The sequence below is a fragment of the Scyliorhinus torazame genome, chromosome 3, assembly GCF_047496885.1.
Source record: "Scyliorhinus torazame isolate Kashiwa2021f chromosome 3, sScyTor2.1, whole genome shotgun sequence".
Classification (NCBI taxonomy): domain Eukaryota; kingdom Metazoa; phylum Chordata; class Chondrichthyes; order Carcharhiniformes; family Scyliorhinidae; genus Scyliorhinus; species Scyliorhinus torazame.
Window position 1 is genome coordinate 232287134 of NC_092709.1, and position 24911 is coordinate 232312044.

At 48.1% G+C, this 24911-nt stretch overlaps 1 protein-coding gene across 3 annotated transcripts in view; it reads right to left on the reverse strand.

The window, feature by feature from the left end:
- Positions 1-2388: 2388 nt before the first annotated feature.
- Positions 2389-24911, reverse strand: part of LOC140408986 (ras-related protein Rab-3C) — a 283380-nt gene continuing 260857 nt past the window's right edge. For all 3 annotated transcript variants that reach the window (XM_072496992.1, XM_072496991.1, XM_072496990.1), the window contains exon 5: positions 2389-6298. In XM_072496992.1, the coding sequence (XP_072353093.1) occupies positions 6111-6298 (188 nt within the window). In that variant the 3' untranslated portion in view covers positions 2389-6110. The remainder of the gene's footprint in view (positions 6299-24911) is intronic.

The following is a 24911-nucleotide window of genomic DNA, read 5'->3' on the forward strand; positions in this document are numbered from 1 at the left end:
ATCCCGGCCCTGGGTCATTGGCCGTGTGGAGTTAGCATATTCTCACCGTGTCTACCTAAAGGTGTGCTGGTTAGGTGGATTGGCCATGCTAAATTGTCCCTTAATTGGAAGAAAAATGATTGGGTACGCTAAATTTAGAAAACAAAATTCAGAAATTAGGGGGGCGATTCTCCGAGCCCCGCGCCGGGCCGGAGAATCGCCGCAACCGTGCCACGACGGCGGTGTGCAATTCTCTGAGGGGCGGGGAATCAGCGCCATTTGCGCCGGCACGTTTGACGCGGCACGGGCTGCTGTAATCGTCAGGGCCGCCGATTCTCCAGCCCGAATGGGCCGAGCGGATACGACAGAGTCCCGCCGGCGCCGTTCACCCCTGGTCGCTGCCGGCGGGAACTCTGTGCGAAGGGTCGGGGGGGCGGCCTGTGGGGTGTGAAAAGCGCTCCTTCACCGGGGCGGCCTCCGATGGGGTCTGGCCCGCGATCGGGGCCCATCGTTGGGCGGCCGGCCTCTTCTCCCCCCGGGCCTACTTTGTTGCGCGAACGACCCCTGAATCCCACTGCCATGTTGCGTCGGGGCCGGCACGCTGAAGAAGTCCCACACGCATGCGCAAGTCGGCACGGCCCAACTCCGCATGCGCGGGTTTAAGCGGCGCCCATTTGGTGCCGGGAAGGGAGGCTGGAGCGGCGTGAACCGCTCCAGCGCCGTGCAGGCCCCCTGTGGGGGACAGAATCGGTCGTCCCCATGCCCGTTTTGTGCGTCGTGAAACGCGACAGCATTCACGATGGCGCGAACACTTCGTCTCCATTTTGGAGAATCATCCACCTAAGTGCTTTAATGACTCTACCTTGAGAAACATCAAGCTGACTTTGCTGTCAGATTGTTACCTGTGTTACAATCATAATTGTGCCAACCACCACTATCACCAATGGACACTGCAGCCATGAATAATCACTGCAATCCAGCACAGAAAGTCATCTTGCTTTCTCACTGCCCAGTCTGCGTTTCCCTCACCCTATATTTACTAAGATTACTGCGGCCCCTCCTCCTCTGCCTACTGCATGAATGTGGTGGTGGAGGCAAGTAGGCTTGGAAAATCATACTCATAGTCACAAGGAATACCTGTGAAAGGAGAGTACCAAACACTTATCTGCTGAAAGCAGGTGGGACATGACTATAATGTTGAGGCTGCTTTTGCCCCTTCAAGGTGCCTTACTGGCTCTGCTAATGCCCCTACTGTAATAACATGGGCTGGATTCTCCGCACCCCGACGCCGAAATCGCGGCCAGCGCTGGGCAGAGAATCCAGTTTGATGCTGAAATCGGGCCTCCGGGCACCGAAAACTGGCATCACCGGGGAGTATGCCGAACCGCCAGGGGCCATTACCAGAGGCCCATTACAACATCCTCCGCCCCCGACCGGCCGAGTTCCCGATGGCGTGGAACTAACATGGTATCGCCGGTTGGGATATTCGCGTGGCGGCTGCGGACTCAGTGCGCGGGTGCCCTGGTCTGGGGTGGGACGACCGAAGGCCAGGGGGGTCTTACAGGCATCCGGGGAATGATTGTGCGGGGTTTGAGGGTCGGGTGTGCGGCCAATCGGGGGTTCACTTTTCAAGTCGGCCATGGAGCACGGCGTGGCTGCTGGAGGCCACCGCCGTGCACATGCGCGGCCTCTGACCCGCAAGTGTGGGGGCCTGTTTCTGCAGCAAAAGCTGCCAGATTTACTCCGGTCCCTACTAGTCCCCTGCAGGCTATGAATTCATGTCACTTTTCCCCAGGATTTTCAGGAGTAAAACTCCACGGTTTTGACGCCGGCGTGGGGACATAGTCCCAATAATGGAGAATCCAGCCCATGGACTTCCTTCTCCTTCTTGGACCTGGGGTCCAACTGGAAGGCTGCCATGCATCTTCTTATAACCTGTTACCCAGTAAATTGGTTTGGAGTTGGGGCTGATTTGGGTGCTGGCCGAAATTCCGTTTGCCTCAAAGAGAGGAATATTAATGACCTTTGTTAAATCTTGCATGTTTTCCTCAAATAAATTCCATGGTTGCCTTTCACAAATCAAGTCTTAATTTGTAATAGAATTAGAAATGACCAATCTTACTGAGTGCATTGTGCATTGCAATACCCCATACTGTTGGCTGGTTTTATGAAATAAATTACTGCTATCTAAATTTACCATCAGCGATAATAGAAGAGAAATCCTTGGTTCATTTGTGTGACATTGCATTGGTTGCCAGTTTAAAACAGTTTCTTGCCCATTTAAGTGCAAGCATCCTGTATTAAAGTAGTAATCAGAGAAATGAGAAATAAATTTGTAAAAACATTTGCTGATTTTCTTAATAATTTCCAAATTATAATCTCAAACATGGAGCGACATTAGAATGTCAATGTGATTGATATAGTCTCTGCAAGTTTATTTTCCTTTCAAACACATTCATTTACATATTACACAGACAAACACAAAATAACTGGTCTACTGTACAGTCTATCGAGAACAAATTCCAATAACAGTGGTAAAATATATTATGGATCTACATAACCTTCAGGTTTAGACAACAACACCATTTTTATCTTTACATTTATATAAAGGAATTACAACATCGATCAAACAGCTGTTTTCAATAGGTCTAAATGACACCACCTCACTAAGCTTTCACGGGCTGTAAGCGTTATCTGGGGAGGGGAAGGAGCTGGGTTGAAGAGTTTTGTTTAGTAACTGGGTAATTACATTTATAGTAAATCTAGCAAGTTTGAAACAATATATTGAAGAAAGGCAGTGGCAGATTTTGTAGAATGTACAAATGTGGCAGTTATACTTTGTTTCAAGTTTGTCTACCAGAAAATCCTGGATAAATAATGGCCTGTATATCTCCAGTCTGCACAATATCTGTAAACCTTTATTTAATAATAAACGTATGTTCATTTCCATAACAATACTCGATCAGCTACCTGCACCATACTATTCTCATTTTACTACAGCACCAGTTCAACCATAGAGTGTAGAATTAAAGGTCAACAATGATGAAAAATGCTTTTCTGAATAAATAATTTTGGACAAAGTAAAGGATATTCATGATGGGGAGTGAAATCATTTTTTTTAGAATGGGTGACCAGTGTCAGCATCAAGACTCGCAAGTCAGGTACCACACAATTATATACACAGCAAATCTTTTCTTTCTCTGTCCTAGAATCTCAAACTCAGAAATGTCACCAGTGTGACATTTTTCTATTTTATTTTATCTGCCTTCCTCTTGAGTTTGCAAATTGGCTTTGTTTTTGTGCTGTGTTCCCATTGGGAGCTGGGTTAACATGGCCAAAACTTATTTCATAAGAACTTTAAAGTCAGCAGATAGAGGATTTTTATCTCATTAGTCTCAGTGACGGATGCCTACTGTATAACCTGCAGTTCTACTCAATCTCAGAAAAATATAATAATTTACTACAGCACAACATGCCCATTCCCTATTGTTGGCCAATAATACAAGTAATTCAAAGACTGAAAGATCTATGGTGAGAGTATACTAAAATGTACCCAATTCACACAATCAAAAACTCATTCACGCACTGCAATAGGCTAATGATAACGTTCAATATACATTTATACACGGAAATCGTTTTTCAGTCACACTGACATACAACGGTCACTGAACACATCGTTTATATTCAGTAACTTTGCTACAGAGACAAACTGTACAAGACCAACAATGTCTCTGAGAATCCGTAAATCACACACCATGCTAGCAGATACTGGCTCCAGTATATCATATCCAGGGCTTGAATTGGTATCTGTACATGACACAAGGGAAATATTCAATTCCTGGAGGCACTGAACAGTTATGAGGTAACTCCCTCGTGTCAGATGACTGGATTATGAGGAAAAATTGGAGAAACTTAGGCTCTTCAACCCTGAAAGGTGTGTGAAGAAGATCTTGTTGAAGTATAAAAGAATGTAAAATGTAAAAAAAATCACTACATTCATACTACAAAGGTAGGTCAAAGGGGCAAGTTCAAACTGGTGAAACAAAATTGTAAGACTGATGTTAGGATGTTCCTTTTCATTCAAGAGTAATAATGGGGACTCGGGGCAAAATCTTTGTAGTCATTTGAGAGGCAGTTGTAAAAGTGGAGGGACTACAGGTTTTTCTTGATAAATGGTTCAAGATAGGTCAAATTGATCCACTTAAATATTTGCTCTGTGGTCTTGTTAGGTGTAACAGATTTTCCGCGACTGTTTATATTTAATTGTCGTTATATTGCTTTCCTGCCTGTCCAATTTGAATAAAGTTTATTGCCATTTTCCATAAAAGACACAGAGAATGAATTTTCACGGGTTTCTCCCACTTATTGTCTATTATTTTGGCAGGAAATATGTGGGAAGGCTAGGGGAAACAGAATAAATACATCCCTTGCTTTACAGTGAGAAAATTCTGAACCTGGCCTTTTTACAGTTTTTATCCAATGGATTAAAACAATGAAAGCTAAACGTCATCTTGTTTAAGATGGTCTTGTCTAATGATATCAATGGTTTGAAAACCGTCTGACCTAATTAGCAAAGCTTATTTGTTATTAAAATGTGTTAACTTCAAGTCCTACAGTATGCAACTTTGCACAGATATCTGCATTGAATTAGAGATGCACTATATATTCTGAAATATTGCACTTAGTGGCCTATTGTTCCTCAATACAGAGGCTACACAAAAATATAAAACGCAGATTACGTCAGTACCTATGCACCATTTTACATTTTCTTCCATCAGGTAAAAATAAAAATTCAGACACAGGAAAGATAACTCTCATTACATTTAATATTACACATTACAGAATACATCATTTTTTGCAGCTAAAAATAGTTATCTTTGTAATTAGTTTTAACGATGTGGTCGGAATGCCGGCAAACCACTCTTCTGAGATTTGTGAGCTCCCATGCAAATAGCAAATTAGCAGTAAAAATATACGTAGAATCTTGAAAATGATAAAATCCTCAGTAGATACAACTTATCTGTCAGATTGCTGGGGGTGGGGGGTGGGGGGGGGCGTTGATGTTATAAAGAGATTTATATTCATGACTCCCTCTACAGTGCTAAATGATAAACAATTACAAATGAGTTGTGGCATGGAGAATACAGCTAACAAAACAAAGGTTATACTGCAGGCTCCAGCTGACCCTAACCTGCACCGCGTCTACCAGGACACAACTGTGGAAATGTGGACTCTACTCTCTTGGTAAGTAATATTTAACGTTATGAGAGAGTGTCATCAGCATCTGCCTTCTCATAACAATTGAGCAACTCAGTTTCAAGTATCCCAGAGATCCAATAGACTTTGAGTATTTCTGAACACATTTTCAGGTTACGATGGAGCAGTACATCACTCTCAGATTTACAAGTGGTGTGAGATGGCCTACTGGAGGTGGTCTTGCAATAGATGGCTCTGCAGTACAGGATCTGACTGCAGTTATACATTGCACTTTTGTGTCAATCCACACAGGCAACTTATTTGCATCAACATGAATGTGGTAGTGTACAATTGTAGCCTGAGTCTGGTAGCAAATATATTGCAAAACATTTTTTTCAAATACTTATTATTAATTAAGGAACTCTATCCTTTAAGTGAAATATGGATACTTATACACAGGATAGTCATACAAATAATCAGACTAACTTAACTCAGTAACTTAAATGCATAATTTTTGTTACTGATTTCACAGTTTTGTGCAGACTGAGGATAAGCTATTTATCACTAATTTATCATTGAAGAAATGCTTGAAAGGCCACATAAATCTAGTAAGCAGGGAGATCTAAGTAAGTTATAAATGTATTACACTGAGCCTGGGAACCCATTGTTCCTGTTAACAGTCACACAAACCTTGAATCTACAGAAAAATTGCAGAACCGATACTAATATAAGTAAAGGTTGGCTAAGTGTCAGTTTTAATGCAAGAGGTATTGGGAAACAGTACTGTGCACAGACCAGCAAAAAATAAATATAGATTGGTTTGTTTCAGGTTATATAGAGGCCATACAGTAACATTTTCATGGACTAATAACTAAGGACTAATCTTTGCAATATAGACACAACTTGATTGCCTCCATATGTCTATGGACAAGTCACTAACAACCGCAGTTTTGCTGCTGTGGAGGAGGGTTCTCTGTGAGTTTTGTGTTTTGTTTTCCTGCAGCAACAGTAGGGTCTGTATCCAAACTCTCTGACATCTTCTCACATATGATGTCAACAAGCCGTTCAAATGTTTGCTTTACATTGATGTTATCCTTGGCACTGGTTTCGAAAAATTCAAAGCCTTGTGGAAAGAATAAAAAACATTAGTTTTTCAATTATCAGTTGTAATACACTTGCACAGAAAGAACAGTCTGTACAGAACATTTCTCCTTTTTGTTTTTCTGTGGATCAGAGAATAGACTGGAGATTTACTCTCAGTGCTGCTGTAGGCAGACTGTAATTCAAGTTTCAGTAGTGTTCCAACTCTTCAGTATTTTATGTCAACTCAGCCAGTGAATGCTGACCCTTCATTTGATAGTGGGGATATCCTCACCTGATTGTCACAAATGCACACCTTTCAGCGGGAGTCATTGACTATTGATTAACTGTGAGAACTCTCACACCAATTTAATCTTCAGAGGTGGACAACGCACAACGAAACATCAAACTTCAGTGCCTACAAGGATCAGCAAAGACTTAAAAATAACATCCACAAAATCAACTTTGGCTGCAAAGCTATGCTGACTTGAACTAATTGGTAATATTGGTGGTCATTTTAAATTGAGAAATGTTTTTATAAATTACCTTCATTATCATTGTTCCAGTATCCTTTTTGCTTTCGTTTTGTAACTACCTTTGACATTTAGATATGAGAGGTGTGGAATAACCCCATAGCACGTAAAAGACTAGACTAGGGAACATCAAAAGCTGACTTTGGGAGGAATGATGCACAAATCATTAACACCAACAGGTAAATTATCGCATTCTCTCTTGTGGTAATTAGTAATTTTGTTCTATTCAGCAGTTGTGGAAGCTATCATAGCTACACTTGCTGATTTAATGAAGTATTTTATATAGCTGGTTGGCTTTTGGAAGGATACATTTTGGTATGAAGTGTGAAGCGAAGTAGCACATTTATTAAAAATTACTTTGAATTTAAGTATGTAACGAAAGGTTACTTTGAGTATTCAAAATGAGCAAAGCCCTTTGCTGCTGATGCTTGTAGCTACTCCTTTTGTCATGCTTGTACATCTGCTGTCATTCTCACACATCCGCTGTAGCCCGCCTGCAATCACTGTGACACCTACGCCGAGTTTGACCCCTCTTTCTGCTGCCCTCCACTTTGCCCTCTTGAAGAGACCTCAGCAGCTTTCCAGCTTGGATTAATAGCTAAAACACCCACGGCATTTTCCGCGCAATCCGCTGTACATTGGTTGGCGACAGAATCTTCTGGTCCCGCTGTTGTCAACTGGGATTCCTGTTGAATGCACCCCTCGCCACCAGGAAACCCACCGGGGGTATGCGCCGTTTTCGGGATTGGAAGTTTCCAGCTACTGACATTTTCTTTTCTGAATGTTATTTTTTAGAAATGTTTCAATTTTAAGTACCTCTTCATTTGTCTTATAGTCTGCATATATAAATTTTAGCATACATCTTAGCATTTACCTTTCAAAGGTTTCTATTTTCTTCCACAGATCTTTTTATTTGTTACCCTGATTTCTGAGTCACACAGGGAAGTGGATGGAATGCTGTATCTAAAAGGTTTTATTCTTTTTTTACAAGTTTATGTTTTCTTCACATATCCTTCATCTTCTCAAAATTGCTTTTGCCTATCTCTATACTTCTTCTAGTTTCGACATCACATCTGCCATCTACCAAATTGTTTCTATCCCCTTCATTATTAATCACACCTTGAAACTTGAAGTTCTCTTTTTCATTGTGCTTAGGCACACTGCACTCATTTTTGAAAAATAGTCCTGTGCCAGTTTCTGCAGGTTCTCCATTATCTCACTTATTTGGCAGGATTCTCCGTTGGCTGCACTGAAATTAGGAAAGGCGATTGGGTAGAGAATCGGTTTTGACGCCGAAAATTGCAGCGGTGCCGGTTTCACACCTAATTGCAATTCTTCAGTGCCTCGACAGTGGTGTCAATGCATTTCAATCCACATATACAGTAAACACCGTTGGCATATCATTAGTGGGCCTGACCCGGTATTCTCCGGGGCCTCCGCGATTCTCCGCCTGCACTGCGGTGAATTCCCGATGGCGAGGTTCACTTGTGCTTTTAAAAATTGTGAAACCGGCACCGTGGCTGCTGAGGGAAAGAGTATGGAGAGTGTCCAACATCGCCATAGTGTGCTAATAGTTGTGCCACTGACGGGAGGCTTCTGCCAGGGCTGGGGGGAGTAGCGAGGGGTGGCCAGGAGGTGGGCTGTGGGGTCGGAGTGGATGGGCATGGAACGCCACTGCCGCAGCCTGCAAGGCAGCCATCCAGCTGCCCACGCTGTTGATTGCCCACTGTGAACTTAGTGCCACTGGTCGTATGAGTGTCCCCTGGGCCCCCTCCAAAGTGCCCTCTGGCCCCATCAACAGGATGGGCATGCTCCTGCACATCCAGTGCCATCTTGTTGGCTGGGATAAGTGTGTGTCGGGAGTGCAGGGTGTATATACGGCTGCAGCCTGTCAGCCTCCTGAGTGTCAATCATGAACCGTATCCGGCAACATTTCCCATTGGATTTGATTGTGTTCCACTTGGCAGCCGCTGAATTGGTCCAGGTGCAGCACCAGTTTTTGCTCTCGTGGAACTCCACGAATCCTGCCCCGGTGTCAACACGTAGTCTCAGGAACGGAGAATCCCGCCCCTTATCTTTCTATAATCACAAACCATTTTGTTTCAATGGACTTTTAACACGCACTAACATTTTACATTGGCTTCTCTTATGGAACCGGTGTGCTGTCCTTTAACCTATTCTAGCTGTCCAGTACTGCCTGGTGCCTTGGCAGTGTTGCTGTCACCTTCTATCTACATGAGCAGACACCCAAGGCAGCTGACTTGAGAGTTCATATGGACAGCTAGCAGATTCCTCCAGCAGGGGCTGATGCCCGTGGAATCTCTTCATCAATGTTGGAGTCTACTTTCACTCCTGATTCCTCTGCATTTGTTCTCAATCTCCCACCCATTGGCAGGAGCTGTATCCTCTCAGGTGGAGAAGTGAGTCAATGAAAGTAATGCTGAATAATGTGGTGGCTGAGAATGTCATGGGGTTTAGAGGTTGAAGGGTCTTGCCATCTCTCCTTTTCCTCCTCCACAGCATTTTTTGCGAGTTACCTGAAAGAAAAGAAGAGCTTAGGTGGATAATTTGAGGTGTTCTCTCCAGCGCTTGAAGGTTCATAATGAATTTCTTGTGATATGTCTTTGCTCCTGAGACATAAAATGGGGAAGCTGCTTATGGCCCAAGAAAACATACCGTTGCCACTTGCCTCCTACTTCTCCAACGCCAACAGTATCCATGATATGCCACCCTAGAGCACCAGTAATTTGCCCCAGGTAGGCTAAGAGGCTATGTACGTCGGGTGGCCCCCGCCTGTAGCTCAAGAATTGCACGTCTTATGGGACACCTACTCCTGAAAGTGAATAGAAAAGAGAAATCAATAAGGATAAAATTGAAGATTGTAAAAATATCATGTTCTAAGAGTTGGACACTTAAGATAATAATGGGGCCAACAAGCACAAAAACACAGGTCTGATTAGTTAGGGATGTCTTTGCATGCATGTATGCTGTGAGGTAACGTGCCCTTGCAGATTACATACGGTAAAGGGAGCAGGGATCATTTGTGCAGCTTACAGCTCTGGAGGCTATCATGACTTTGCCTAGCAACACCAGTAAAACAAATTTAACAAAACATAATACGATGCAACCTGCCCAGCAACAAATAGAAAACTGCCTAGAGACAGCGGTAGCCAATATTCAGAAGGTTGGTGAGATATGTCTCTCCCAGTAATGAGGTTAGAAGGTATTTTAGGTAAAAATCATGATGTGAATAGCTTATGGATAGAAAATGTTACCTATATAATAACAATCTTTATTAGTGTCACAAGTAGGCTTACATTAACACTGCAATGACGTTACTGCAAAAATGTCCCAGTCACCATACTCTGGCACTTGTTCGGGTACAAGGATAGTGGGAGGGAGTATTCAGAATGTCCAATTCACTTAACAAGCACATTGGGACTTGTGGGAGGAAATCGGAGCGCCCGGAGGAAACCCACACAAACATGGGGAGAACGTGCAGACTCTGCACAGACAGTGACCCAAGCTGGATTCGAACCTGGGTCCCTGGCGCTGTGAAGTGCTAACTACTGTGCTATGTGCCGCCCCATGAATGAATAGGAAGATCAATGAGGTAGACATATGATAATGTCTAAAGTTAAGGAATTTGATAGGGGCAGACAGCCAAATACATAGAAGGCAAAAAGTGGAATAAAGGCATAATTGACCAGACCCTCAGGAGCAAGGCAGGCTTCCGACTACTTTTGACACAAAGCAGTCAGAAGCAGACAAGCCAGTTTCCAGTCACCAAGCCTGAAGGCCAAGTTTTACATCTAACAGCCTCCAGATCTTAGAGCCAAGGCAGTGCAGAAAACTTTCAGAAAGGCAGTTTAAATATCTTTACTGGAACAGGATAAGATGTTTCCTGGACTTGATTATCATCCCTGTATTGTGAGGTATTTATAAGCTGGCTTTAATTTAAGGATTTATTTAATTTGGGTGTTGTTTGGGGAAATCGGGAACTCTTAAGGAGTTCAGGGATTGTAGATATATTTTGGAACAAGGGGTATGTTCTACATAAACTGCATGTGTGGTTAGTAATTCGTTTACCTTAATTGTCGTAAAGTAGCCCTGTTTGTGTGTATTTGTCTTTTCTTTCGTTCAATAAATAGTCTTTAATAATTGTTACACAACTGGGCTGTTTATTCTCACTGGAGTTTCAGTTGTCTCCTCAAAACAAATCAAATCAAAACAAACTAAACTATATATCCCTACAAACTGGTGTTCCAAATTGGGATACCCTTGCAGATAACATCACTGTGGTTCATGACAAGGCAAATAGGGGTAGCACAAGTGGATAGCACTGTTGCTTCACAGCTTCAGGGTCCCAGGTTCGATTCCCCGCTGGGTCATTGTCTATGCGGAGTCTGCACGTTCTCCCAGTGTCTGCGGGGGTTTACGGCGCTCCAGTTTCCTCCCACAGTCCAAAGACGTGCAGGTTAGGTGGATTGGCCATGATAAATTGCGGTTAGTGACCAAAAAGGTTAGGAGGGGTTGTCGGGTTATGGGGATAGGGTGGAAGTGAGGGCTTAAATGGGTCGGTGCAGACTCGATGTGCCGAATGGCCTCCTTCTGCATTGTATGTTCTATGTTGTATGGTCTATGTTCTATGATATGTTAGAGTGCCACAAACAGAAACTGAACCAAAGGTTTTTTGGGAGGAATACACTTACCTTGACTTCCCCAGTTGGATCATGATCTTCTTTCTGAGGAATCCTAGAGGCCAGGGAGTCACTCATTGTCATAGCCACTTCCCTCCCAAAGTTCCCATCACAGACTTCAGGGGTTTCCTAAAACGACTCCAAAGAAAGGGTCCCTCCTATTCATTTCAGTCAGCACAACATCCAGGTTTGATTCAGGAATATTTGCTGTCCTTCTCTTTGATCTGGTTGCTATCCTTTTCTCCCAGTTTTTCTGCTTCCTTCAGTGCTGCCATTAACCCCAAGGGTTTTCTATCTTGCTGTAGTAGGTCTCTGCACAATGAGCTTTCGACACAGCCTGCCCATGTTTAATCCATTGATATAACTGGCTCAACAGACTTTATTTGCATTGCCTGCCCACCTCTTCTCAGCTGAGCCTGTGGTTTCTACCGTGATCTCTATGATGATTAAAAACCCTCAAAAACTTGTGAGTATAAAGATTTTTATTTAATTTTGTACTAGTGCCATCCAGATAAGCTCTGCATAGCGTGTATTAAGCAGTATTGATCAATGCTCATGGAATTTGTCATAGAGATAGATTTTACTTCCATATGACAAATTCTAATTGATGCTTATTTGTCTTCATGGCGCTAAGAACTTCAATATCAAAATTAACTTCATTTACTTTAGAATTTTAGAACCTTTTAGGACTGCTTGAAATAAATGCGCATTGAAATTCTGGTGGTGCCATTGTTCCATGGTACGTCGCCCTGGCCATGTCTCCATTTCTAATCCAGGATCATTGCCATGTTGAAGCCAGATGTCTGGGCAAGGAGGAGCACTATGGCCTTGCTTACACACGAGAATGATAGGCTGCTATCAAAATGTGCTGAAAAACTGATTGAAATAAAGAATTAAAGTAATTCCTCCACCTCGACAAATTAGGAATGAAAAAAATGAAAAAATGAAATGAAAATCGCTTATTGTCACAAGTAGGCTTCAAATGATGTTACTGTGAAAAGCCCCTAGTTGCCACATTCCGGCACCTGTTCGGGGAGGCTGGTACGGGAATTGAACCCGCGCTGCTGGCCTGCCTTGGTCTGCTTTAAAAGCTAGCTATTTAGCCCTGTGCTAAACCAGCCCCTGGCCCCTAACTATCATCGATGTGTACCACCCATGCCAATTTAAATGTTCTCTAACTTTCTAATTTATGTTGCCTACTGCTGCTCATAGGTGTTATCCCAGACAGCACATCAAAAGTGGAGGCAGCCTGCTGCATGTCTCGGCCTATGCTAGTGGTGCCTTTGGCAGCTGTCCTCTGGAGGGCCTGGACCAGGATGAGCTTGGCCAACCTCCCGGTGTCACCGGTGACAACATGCTACCCTGTTCTGCCGCTGCCCATCAGATGAGTCAGTGCTAGATGGGGGGGATTCAGAAGCACTAAGGCATTCCAGCTCCTTCCCTGTGGGAGGCACCGGCATGGGCCACATCACTTTCTCCTCCCTCAGGGTTTCTGATGGCCACCAGCCTACTTCATGGGATGGAGATGAGAGCAGAGTGAGATCCTGAAGTTCCACCATCACCTGGCATACCAGTCCAGGAGGCCAGCTCTCATCTAAGCCATGGTCTCGATGCCCTCAACCATGGAGCACTGAGGCTGGGGCACTTCCCTCAGCGGGTGACACATGTCCCTCACTGCCTCTGTCATGTCCCTCACTACCTTGGTCATGTCCCTCTGACAATGTGCCGTGTCCCTCTGAAACTGTTCCATGTCCCTTTGTGTCAGTGTCATGGCTCTCTGCGACTGGCCAAAGGCAGCGCGGCCAATGCATTTGATGCCCTCAGCAATGGCCCTTTATGACTGGGCATAGCTCTGGAGTGCCGCAGCAATGTCCATGTGGGCCCGGGACATGTTTACCTGTGACTGGGCTCCCCTGTCCTGCACCTCAACAATCGACCACACAGTATGCCCCAAGCCTTGGATATCTTGACTTTTAACCCAGGCCTTCCACTGCGGATGTCACCTGTTCAGTGTTGGCCTGTGTACCACGCATTGGCAGCACCGTCTCCTGCACCTGAAGGCAGTTGGACTCTTTCAGCTGTACCTGCAAGAGTTGGAAAGTTGCTGACACCCCTCCTACAAATCCTGGCTCTGCATCTGCATCTCTACCAGTGATGGGATCATACTTTCCAGAAGTACGACACCTGTCTAGACTAGAGCTGACCCCTGGGATCGGGCAGCCCTCTGACCAACCTCTCCCTCGAGGGTCACTACCCCTACTTGATGTGCTGCAGCATGTGTAAAGTGTACAGCCGACGGTGACTCCGGAGACTCTTCACTACAATGCCCCATTGAGGTGATAGTCTCTGTGATGGTGGAGGGTGCAGGTGGCATTAGTAATGAGAAGTCGGTGTCTTCCCCCGACTGGGGACTGCTGGTATTATGTCTGGAGAGCTGGCCCAGTCTCATCTATTTGCATCCTGCCAGACAAAAGACAAGAGATATGGTGAGATCTTGAGACTGACTGCTCCATGGGAGAGGGGTGATTCACTTGCTTTAGGGACATCAGCTTTGCATTGGGCTCTCACTTAGTTGCTGCTTGCCTTCCTCTGTTTCAGACACTGCCCTTTCCTTGGCCTTGCCCGAAGCTCTATTGTCCACTACTTCCCAAGGATATACATGCGCAGATCAGGTATTCCCCCCTCCAGTCTTCAGGCACCCTTGCCTGTATTGGGCTGCCTTGTCCGAGGGGACACAGACAAAACATTGTGAGATGCACGGAGGCGAGTTCTGTGGCGAGTCTGGTGCAGCCTTGACAAAGCAGACCATAAAGGGTTTGGGGTTTTATGCAGCAGGGTGGGATGTAAGGGTGATGCAGGTAGCTGGGGTGTGGTTAGCCTCTAGGGGCTTATGGGGGTGATGTGAGGAGTGAGGGACAGGAGTGATGCCAGGGGAACAGAGTTGGTGACTCACCCGAGCTGCCCTGCGGAGGTCTTTCATCTTTTTTTGACACTGGGTTCCAGTCACCTTCATCAGGCTGGCAGCACTGACCGACTCTGCCACCTCCTCATAGGCCCTATTGATGACAGCCAGCTTTCGTCAGCGCCCCATCATGGACAAGCGTTGTGCTTCTCGAAGGTATGATCCCATTACCTCCTCCGTTGTGCCCAGAATTCTCTCTGTTCACTCCCCATGAAGCGTGGCGCAGGTCTCCATGGAGCTATCTCCCTGGCTGGAGTGAGTGTGTTTGGGGAGTGGAGTGCTTGTAAACAGCTCCGGCTTGTCAAGTTCTTTAGTGCTATTTCTGGCCCCAATTCATTAGATGCCAGTGGGAATAGGAATTCCTCTAGATTCACATGGGCAGAGTGGTGCCAATTTGCATGTCCTGACTCACTCTCCAAATAGCACCCCCAACAGGAACGCGAAGCGCACACAATTCAGTTCCGGCGGCAACACTTGGGGCCTGATTCTCCGGCCTGGTTGCACTCTCGCTCGAGTGAAACGATGCTAGTGAATAACGGGAGAGGCTGAAAACGAAATCCGCACCATTCACCAAACATGTGATGCGACCGGCCCACTCCCCTAGGCGAAATTGGGATCTCACCGTAGTCAGGCAAGAAACCAATTATCACCACTTAAGCCCTATTTCCATACAATTAATGGGAGCCACCCCATATCCAACGGCCTCCCATCATTCAGCGGCCTCCCCAGAAGGGCTTACTCTGGTGCCGATTAGTACTCCTTTTGAAAAACGTGAACCTGGCGGAACGGCTTCCGTGGAGAGCCAAGGAGGTGATTAGCCATCTTTGCTCATAGGTAAAGAGCCCGAGGGCGCTGGTCTTGCCACCCCAGTGCCCTAAAGGAGGTGGGGACCTCGGCTCGAGGCGGGGGACCCTCTTCAGTGGTCGGTCACCATGGGAGGGTGGGGGAGGGGGGGGGGGGAGGCATTGAGGGGGGCAGACAGGGGGGCAACAGCACACAGCACTACCATGCCAACCCCTGGGTCATCTGTATCCATTCCGGGGGCAACCCTTGTCCCTGCCGGTCTGCAACCACCGACTACACATAACCCCCACCGACTTCCGAGGCCTCTGGCCATGCGACTGAAGTGAGCACTTCACACAACCCAAGTGGATTCCTGTGGGTAGGCGGGCCATGTAGCATGTGGGAGTCCTTACCTAGCATCCTAATCAGACCATGATGCCTGGGCGCTGTGCCTTAATACTGCAGGACGCAACACCACACATGCAGCAGCCAACCTCCAAAAACCCAGGGGATGGACACAGCTCCAGGGATTTGTCCATGGCCAGAGGGTGGGTGAGTGCCACTGGGAGTGGGGGATGCCTGGAGAGATGGGCCAAGGGTTCGGAGGTTAGCCTGCATTGCGTAAGAAACTACTGGTTGTGCACAAGGGTGTTTATTCTTTGTAACAATTTCCCACTCTCCCGCTGGGGCACCTCCCACCCCTTCTCCGGTGCCCTCAGTGGTCCTCGATGTGCTTAGCCTTCCTAGCTCTAACGCCAAATCTAGGTGTATCACCAGGATGCACATCAGAGGTGGAGACAGCCAGCTGCTTACCACGTCCCATGGCCTTCGATACCCCTGGCGGGTCCTCTGGGACCGAAGGGCCTCAGCTCACTTGTCGGCACATGCACAGCCGAGCCGCCCTGTCCCGCGTGCTGGCTGCAAGAGGGGTGGAACTCGATGGAGCTGGTGATCACAGTTGCCACTCAGTGGGATGGGTTTGGGTTGACATCCAGTGCCCTCCTCCTCCGGCTCGGTGCCCATAGGGCCCTGGAGTTCACCATGGGACTCAGAGGGAGCTGGTTCGAGTCCCGGCTGCCCCTGCATCATCTGGTTCTGCCAGCCCTGGTGGTTCTCCATGGTCTGCACCATTGTGTCGACGCCCTTGGTGATGCTCCTCAATGACTGGGGCAAGCACCACAGTGCCTCGGCCATTCCCAGCTGAGAGCGGGACATGTCCCGCAGAACCTCATCAAGGTCGGCCTGGTACGGGGTGACACCGCAGAAAGGTTCTTGATTAATAAGGGGATGAGGGGCTATGGGGAGTAGGCAGGAGAATGGGGATGAGAAAATATCAGCCATGATTGAATGGCGGAGCAGACTCAATGGGCCGAGTGGCCTAATTCTGCTCCTATGTCTTATGGTCTTCTGGGAGGGATGGGTCAGTCAGTAAGGCAATAACAACTCTCGATTGACAGGTTCTCTGGGTGGAAATCGGTTGTTCCTCACCTCTGCGGCATCCGCCAGCCACCGCGTTGATGACCGCTCAATCATTTGCCACACCGGTCACCTCCAGGGCCCACTCCTTGAAGGAGGTGAGGATTCTTATGTCCGGCACCCCACCGCCAGTCTGGGCCCTCTCCCGAAGGTTGTGGGAGCTTTTCCTGAGGAGACACAGAGAGGGCATCTTTGCCGCACGTGTGGTTCACAGTGGTGGGAGGGGGGTTGTGAAGGAACGGTTGGGGGGATTGAAGGCAGATGGGGGTGATGGAGGGTTGGGGGGTCACATGGAGAGTTGTGGGGTGGATACCCACGTGGGGTTGGAAAGGTCCCAGGGCGGGGAGGGGGGCGCATTGGTGTTGACTCACTCGTGCTGCCCGGTGTAGATCGTTGACCTTTTTCCTGCACTGGAGGCCTGCCTTCCTGGTCACACTCCTGGCGCTCACAGCCACGTCCACCTCATCCCAGGCAGCACTGGCTGCCCTGTGACTGACCCTCCAGGACCCTTGAGGGGACAGGACATCACTCCTGGTCTCCAGGAGCCCGGCCAGATCTGCATCCCTGAATCTTTGGGCCGGTCTTCTGGATGCCATTGTTGAGAGCTGGCTGAGATTGGCTGTGCAAGAGCTGTTCAAGTGCTGCTCGACCTTGTAAGCGGGGGGCTGGCAAGCGCAATGCTGGAAAATCGGCTGGTGAGCCTTCATTTGCGGTGAGAAACCCTTGGGGCCTCGTTATGTGTACCAATTAACGTTGAATAGCATTGCTGGCCTGCTGGGCCGAACGACGAGAAGCTCGCAGCAATTCGCACTCGCTACCACACGTAGAAATCTTTCCGGAGAATCCTGACCATGGCTCCAAAATGGAGAATTTCAGCCCAGGAATAAACTATTATAATTTGTCCATGGGTCTCCTGTGGTTAGTTGGAAGAAATCCACCACAACAGGGCAATCAATGACGCAACAATGTATGGCTGCCTGTGAGGTGCCACACATGTCTGGAAGGAGACCCTGGCGTAGAGGTTGGAGGTCAATCATCTCAGTGCTGGCCATCACTGCAGGTGTATCCCAGGATAGTGTCCTAGGCCCAACTATCTTCAGCTGTTTCATCAATGACCTTCCCTCCAACTTAAGATCAGAATTGGGTGTGGTAAACCACTGTAGTATATAATATGTGTACTGTGGTAAACGGCTACTGTATTACATGTAATGTGGTAAACCACTGCCCGATGGCTCCGCCTCCCCTTGGGCCCGGTATAAAGGTGGCTGGTCTCCGCTTCTCACCCAGTTTGGGATCAGAGGCCAGGAGGCTTTCTGTTTAGTTTATTAAAGCCTCAGTTACGTTCACTACTCGTTTTGTGTTAATTGATGGCACATCAATTTAATAAACTAAACTTCTAAGATGAATTCATCGCTCAAGCCTGATCTCCTGGAGCTGGACCCACAGGCAGCCGGCGCCACTGCAACATTCGAGCACTGGCTAAGCTGCTTCGAAGCATACCTCGGATCCGCCACCGAAGACTTCAACAACCTCCAAAAGAAGCAGATCCTCAATGCATGGGTGAGCCCGCAAGTTTTCCTTCTCATCACGGACGCCCCATCGTATACGAAGGCGATAATGCCGCTGAAGGGACAATATGTAAAACCTGTAACTGAGGTGTATGCTAGACACCTTCTTGCCACGAGGTGACAACGCCCTGGGGAATCACTAGCAGAATTCCTGCATGCCTTGGGGGTACTTGGCTGGAACTGTGATTGCCAGGCGGTATCGGCTGTCCAACACGCGGAGCTGTTGAACAGGGACGCCTATGTCGCAGGCATGAAATCGAACTACACCCGCCAGCGATTGCTAGAAGAGGGTACACTCGGCCTCCCAGAGACAGTGCAGCTCTCAAACCCGCTGGAGGTGGCCTTCCAGAACATGGAGGCCTACACCTCTGACCACGCGGCACCCTCGTGGACGCCGCCATCATCCGACTCGAGTGTGGCGCAAGCCTGTGCCGTGCAGCAGCCCGCCAACGCCGGATGCCCGAAGTGCTACTTTCCTTGCAACGGGTGTGGGAGGAAGGGCCACTTTGCAAAAGCCTGCCAGGCCCGATCTCTCCCTAAAACTCCTAGGCCCAGCAGCGCTGCCTGCTGTCTGTCGGGGCCGCCCCCAGTTGCCGCGCCACCCGCCATATGCGACACATGGGTGTCGCCATCTTCGATTTTGTCCGCCACATGCGGCCCATGGGGGCAACCATCTTTGACGCCATCTTGTACTCTGGCCGCCATCTTTGACACCATATCCGATGCCACCCGCCATGCGTGACCCATTGGGGCCGCCATCTTGGGACCACTCCAAAGCCTCCCGGGAGCCCTGCTCACCTGGTCGTACGCTGGCCGCCGCCACCTCCGACCGGCCTACCCATCACATTCCGAAGCTCGCCTCCATCACGCTCGACCAGTCCCGGCCTCATCACCTCACAAAATCTACGATGGCCGTCCGGATCAACGGGCACGAGACGGCTTGCCTTTTCGACTCCGGGAGCACAGACAGCTTCATACACCCGGATACGGTAAGGCGCTGCTCCCTCCCAATTTTACCCGCGACCCAGAAAATCTTCCTGGCTTCCGGATCACATTCAGTAGAAATCCGGGGGTACTGTGTTGCGACCCTTACCGTACAAGGCATAGAGTGCACTAACTTTAAGCTCTATGTCCTTCCCCATCTCTGCCCTGCCCTATTACTGGGGCTCAACTTCCAGTGCCACCTCCAAAGCCTTACTTTAAAGTTCGGTGGACCCCTGCATCCCCCCTCCCCGTCTGAAGCCTCACGTCCCTGATGGTCGCCCCACCCTCGGTCTTCGCTAACCTCACCCCGGACTGTAATCCCGTCGCTACGAGGAGCAGACGATACAGTGTCCGGGACAGGGCCTTTATCAGGTCGGAGGTAAAGCAACTCCTACGAGAGTGGATCATTGAGGCTAGTACCAGCCCCTGGAGAGCCCAAGTGGTGGTCGTCAAGACTGGGGAGAAGCACCCGATGGTCATTGACTACAGTCAGACCATCAACCGGTCAACGCAGCTCGATGCGTACCCCCTCCCCCGCATATCTGACATGGTCAACCAGATTGCACAGTATCGAGTCTTCTCCACAGTTGACTTGAAGTCCGCGTACCACCAGCTCCCTATCCACCCGGAGGGCCACCAATACACTGCCTTCAAGGCAGATGTCCGCCTCTACCACTTCCTCAGGGTTCCCTTCGGCGTCCCCAATGGGGTCTCGGTCTTCCAACGAGAAATGGACCGTGTTTTCGGGATCCTGAAGGGGGAGGGGGAGCAGCCCCAAGTCGTGGTCCACATAGGTACCAACGACATAGGTAGGAAAAGGGATAGGGATGTAAGGCAGGAATTCAGGGAGCTAGGGTGGAAACTTAGACCTAGGACAAACAGAGTTATTATCTCTGGGTTGTTACCCGATCCACGTGATAGCGAGACGAGGAATAGGGAGAGAGAGGAGTTGAACACGTGGCTACAGGGATGGTGCAGGAGGGAGGGTTTCAGATTTCTGGATAATTGGGGCTCATTCTGGGGTCGGTGGGACCTCTACAAATGGGATGGTTTACACCTGGACCAGAGGGGCACCAATATCCTGGGGGGGGGGGGGGAAATTTGCTAATGCTCTTCGGGAGGGTTTAAACTAGTTCAGCAGGGGCTTGGGAACCTGAATTGTAGCTCCAGTATACAGAGGGTTGAGAGTAGTGAGGTCATGCGTCAGGTTTCAAAGTTGCAGGAGTGTACCGGCAGGCAGGAAGGTGGTTTAAAGTGTGTCTTCTTCAATGCCAGGAGCATCCGGAATAAGGTGGATGAACTTGCGGCATGGGTTGGTACCTGGGACTTCGATGTTGTGGCCATTTCAGAGACATGGATGGAGCAGGGACAGGAATGGTTGTTGGAGGTGCCAGGGTTTAGATATTTCAGTAAGTGCAGGGAAGGTGGTAAAAGAGGGGAAGGGGTGGCATTGTTTGTCAAGGACAGTATTACGGTGGCAGAAAGGACGTTTGATGAGGACTCGTCTACTGAGGTAGTATGGGCTGAGGTTAGAAACAGGAAAGGAGAGGTCACCCTGTTAGGGGTTTCTATAGGCCTCCGAAAAGTTCCAGAGATGTAGAGGAAAAGATTGCAAAGATGATTCTGGATAGGAGTGAAAGCAACAGGGTAGTTGTTATGGGGGACTTTAACTTCCAAATATTGACTGTAAACGCTATAGTTCGAGTAATTTAGATGGGTCCGTTTTTGTCTAATGTGTGCAGGAGGGTTTCCTGACACAGTATGTAGATAGGCCAACGAGAGGCGAGGCCATATTGGATTTGGTACTGGGTAATGAACCAGGACAGGTGTTAAATTTGGAGGTAGGTGAGGACTTTGGTGATAGTGACCACAATTCGATTACCTTTACTTTAGTGATGGAAAGGGATAGGTATATACTGCAGGGCAAGAGTTATATCTGGGGGAAAGGCAATTATGATGCGATGAGGCAAGACGTAGGATGCATCGGATGGAGAGGAAAACTGCAGGGGATAGGCACAATGGAAATGTGGAGCTTGTTCAAGGAACAGCTACTGCGTGTCCTTGATAAGTATGTACCTGTCAGGCAGGGAGGAAGTGGTCGAGCAAGGGAACCGTGGTTTACTAAAGCAATCAAAACCCTTGTCAAGAGGAAGAAGGAGGCTTATGTAAATATGAGACATGAAGGCTCAGTTAGGGCGCTCGAGAGTTACAAGTTAGCTAGGAAAGACCTAAAGAGAGAGCTAAGAAGAACCATGAGGGGACATGAGAAGTCTTTGGCAGGTATGATCAAGGACAAACCTAAAGCTTTCTATAGATATGTCAGGAATAAAAGAATGACTAGGGTAAGAGTAGGGCCAGTCAAGGACAGGAGTGGGAAGTTGTGCTTGGAGACCGAGGAGATAGGAGAGGTGCTAAATGAATATTTTTCATCAGTATTCACACAGGAAAAAGACAATGTTGTCGAGGACAATACTGAGATTCAGGCTACTAGACTAGAAGGGCTTGAGATTCATAAGGAGGAGCTGTTAGCAATTCTGGAAAGTGTGAAAATAGATCAGACCCCTGGACCGGATGGGAGTTATCCTAGCATTCTCTGGGAAGCTAGGGAGGAGATTGCTGAGCCTTTGGCTTTGATCTTTAAGTCATCTTTGTCGACAGGAATAGTGCCAGAAGACTGGAGGATAGCAAATGTTGTCCCCTTGTTAAGAAGGGGAGTAGCGACAACCCCGGAAACTATAGACCAGTGAGCCTTACTTCTGTTGTGGGCAAAATCTTGGAAAGGTTTATAAGAGATAGGATGTATAATAATCTGGAAATGAATAAATTCATTAGAGATAGTCAACACGGTTTTGTGAAGGGTAGGTCGTGCCTCACAAACCTTATTGAGTTCTTTGAGAAGGTGACCAAACAGGTGGATGAGGGTAAAGCAGTTGATGTGGTGTATATGGATTTCAGTAAAGCGTTTGATAAGGTTCCCCACGGTAGGCTACTGCAGAAAATACGGAGGCATGGGATTCAGGGTGATTTAGCAGTTTGGATCAGAAATTGGCTAGCTGGTGGTGGTTGATGGGAAATGTTCAGACTGGAGTCCAGTTACTATTGGTGTACCACAAGGATCTGTTTTGGGGCCACTGCTGTTTGTCATTTTTGTAAATGACCTGGAGGAGGGCGTAGAAGGATGGGTGAATAAATTTGCAGATGACACTAAAGTCGGTGGAGTTGTGGACAGCGCGGACGGATGTTACAAGTTACAGAGGGACATAGATAAGCTGCAGCGCTGGGCTGAGAGGTGGCAAATGGAGTTTAATGCAGAAAAGTGTGAGGTGGTCCATTTTGGAAGGAATAACAGGAAGACAGAGTACTGGGCTAATGGTAAGATTCTTGGTAGTGTGGATGAGCAGAGAGATCTCCGTGTCCATGTACATGGATCCCTGAAAGTTGCCACCCAGGTTGAGAGGGTTGTTAAGAAGGCGTACGGTGTGTTAGCTTTTATTGGTAGAGGGATTGAGTTTCGGAGCCATGAGGTCATGTTGCAGCTGTACAAAACTCTGGTGCGGCCGCATTTGGATTATTGCGTGCAATTCTGGTCGCCGCATTATAGGAAGGATGTGGAAGCATTGGAAAGGGTGCAGATGAGATTTACCAGGATGTTGCCTGGTATGGAGAGAAGATCTTATGAGGAAAGGCTGAGGGACTTGAACATAGAACATAGAACATAGAAAATACAGCACAGAACAGGCCCTTCGGCCCACGATGTTGTGCCGAACCTTTGTCCTAGATTAATCATAGATTATCATTGAATCTACAGTGCAGAAGGAGGCCATTCGGCCCCCTGAGTCTGCACCAGCTCTTGGAAAGAGCACCCTACCCAAACTCAACACCTCCACCCAACACCAAGGGCAATTTGGACATTAAGGGCAATTTATCATTGGCCAATTCACCTAACCTGCACATCTTTAGACTGTGGGAGGAAACCGGAGCACCCGGAGGAAACCCACGCAGACACGGGGAGGACATGCAGACTCCGCACAGACAATGACCCAAGCCGGAATCGAACCTGGGACCATGGATCTGTGAAGCAATTGTGCTATCCACAATGCTACCGTGCTGCCCTTAAGAACAAATAAATCTACACTATATCATTTTCCCGTAATCCATGTACCTATCCAACAGCTGCTTGAAGGTCACTAATGTTTCCGACTCAACTACTTCCACAGGCTGTTTTCGTTAGAGAGAAGGTTAAGAGGTGACTTAATTGAGGCATACAAGATGATCAGAGGATTGGATAGGGTGGACAGTGAGAGCCTTTTTCCTCGGATGGTGATGTCTAGCACGAGGGGACATACCTTTAAATTGAGGGGAGATAGATATCGGACCGATGTCAGAGGTAGGTTCGTTACTCAGAGAGTAGTAAGGGCGTGGAATGCCCTGCCTGCAACAGTAGTGGACTCGCCAACACTAAGGGCATTCAAATTGTCATTGGATAGACATATGGATGATAAGGTAATAGTGTAGATGGGCTTTAGAGTGGTTTCACAGGTCGGCGCAACATCGAGGACCGAAGGGACTGTGCTGCGCTGTAATGTTCTATGTTCCATGTTCTATGATCTATGATAGATTGACCAGTACGGGCTGCGGGCCATGTTCCCGTACTTAGATAATGTCACCATCTGCGGCCATGACCAGCAGGACCATGACGAAAACCTCCGGCACTTCCTCCACACCGCTAAACTCTTGAACCTCACCTACAATAAGGAAAAATGCGTTTTCCGCACAACCCGCCTAGCCATCCTTGGCTACGTTGTGGAAAACGGAGTCCTAGGGCCCGACCCCTACCGCATGCGCCCCCTCCTGGAACTCCCCCCTCCCCCACAGCCCCAAGGCCCTGAAGAGATGCGTGGGGTTCTTCTCTTACTATGCCCAGTGGGTCCCCAATTATGCGGACAAGAATCCACCGTTTTTCCCCTGACGGCCGAGGCCCGCCTGGCCTTCAACCGCAGCAAGGCAGATATTGCCAAAGCCGCGATGCACGCTGTGGATGAGTCCATTCCGTTCCAGATGGAGAGCGATGCGTCGGACGTTGCTCTGGCCGCTATCGTCAACCAGGCAGGCAGGCCCGTGGCTTTCTTCTCCGGTACCCTCCATGCCTCCGAAATCTGACACTCCTCCGTCGAAAAGGAAGCCCAAACCATTGTCGAAGCTGTGCGACATTGGAGGCATTACCTGGCCGGCAGGCGATTCACTCCTCACTGACCAAAGGTCGGTTCCCTTCATGTTTAACAATACACAGCGGGGCAAAATCAAGAACGACAAGATTCTGAGGTGGAGGATCGAGCTCGCCACCGACAACTATGATATCTTGTATCGATCTGGGAAGCTCAATGAGCCACCAGATGCCCTATCCCGCGGTACATGTGCCAGTGCACGAGTAGACCGACTCCGGGCCCTCCACAATGACCTCTGTCACACGGGGGTCACCCGTTCTTAAAAACTTTATCAAGGCTCGCAACCTGCCTTACTCCATCGAAGAGGTCAGGACCGTGACCAGGGATTGCCAGGTCTGCGCGGAGTGCAAACCGCACTTCGACCGGTCAGACAGGGCGCACATGGTAAAGGCCTCCCGCCCCTTTGAGCGCCGCAGCATCGACTT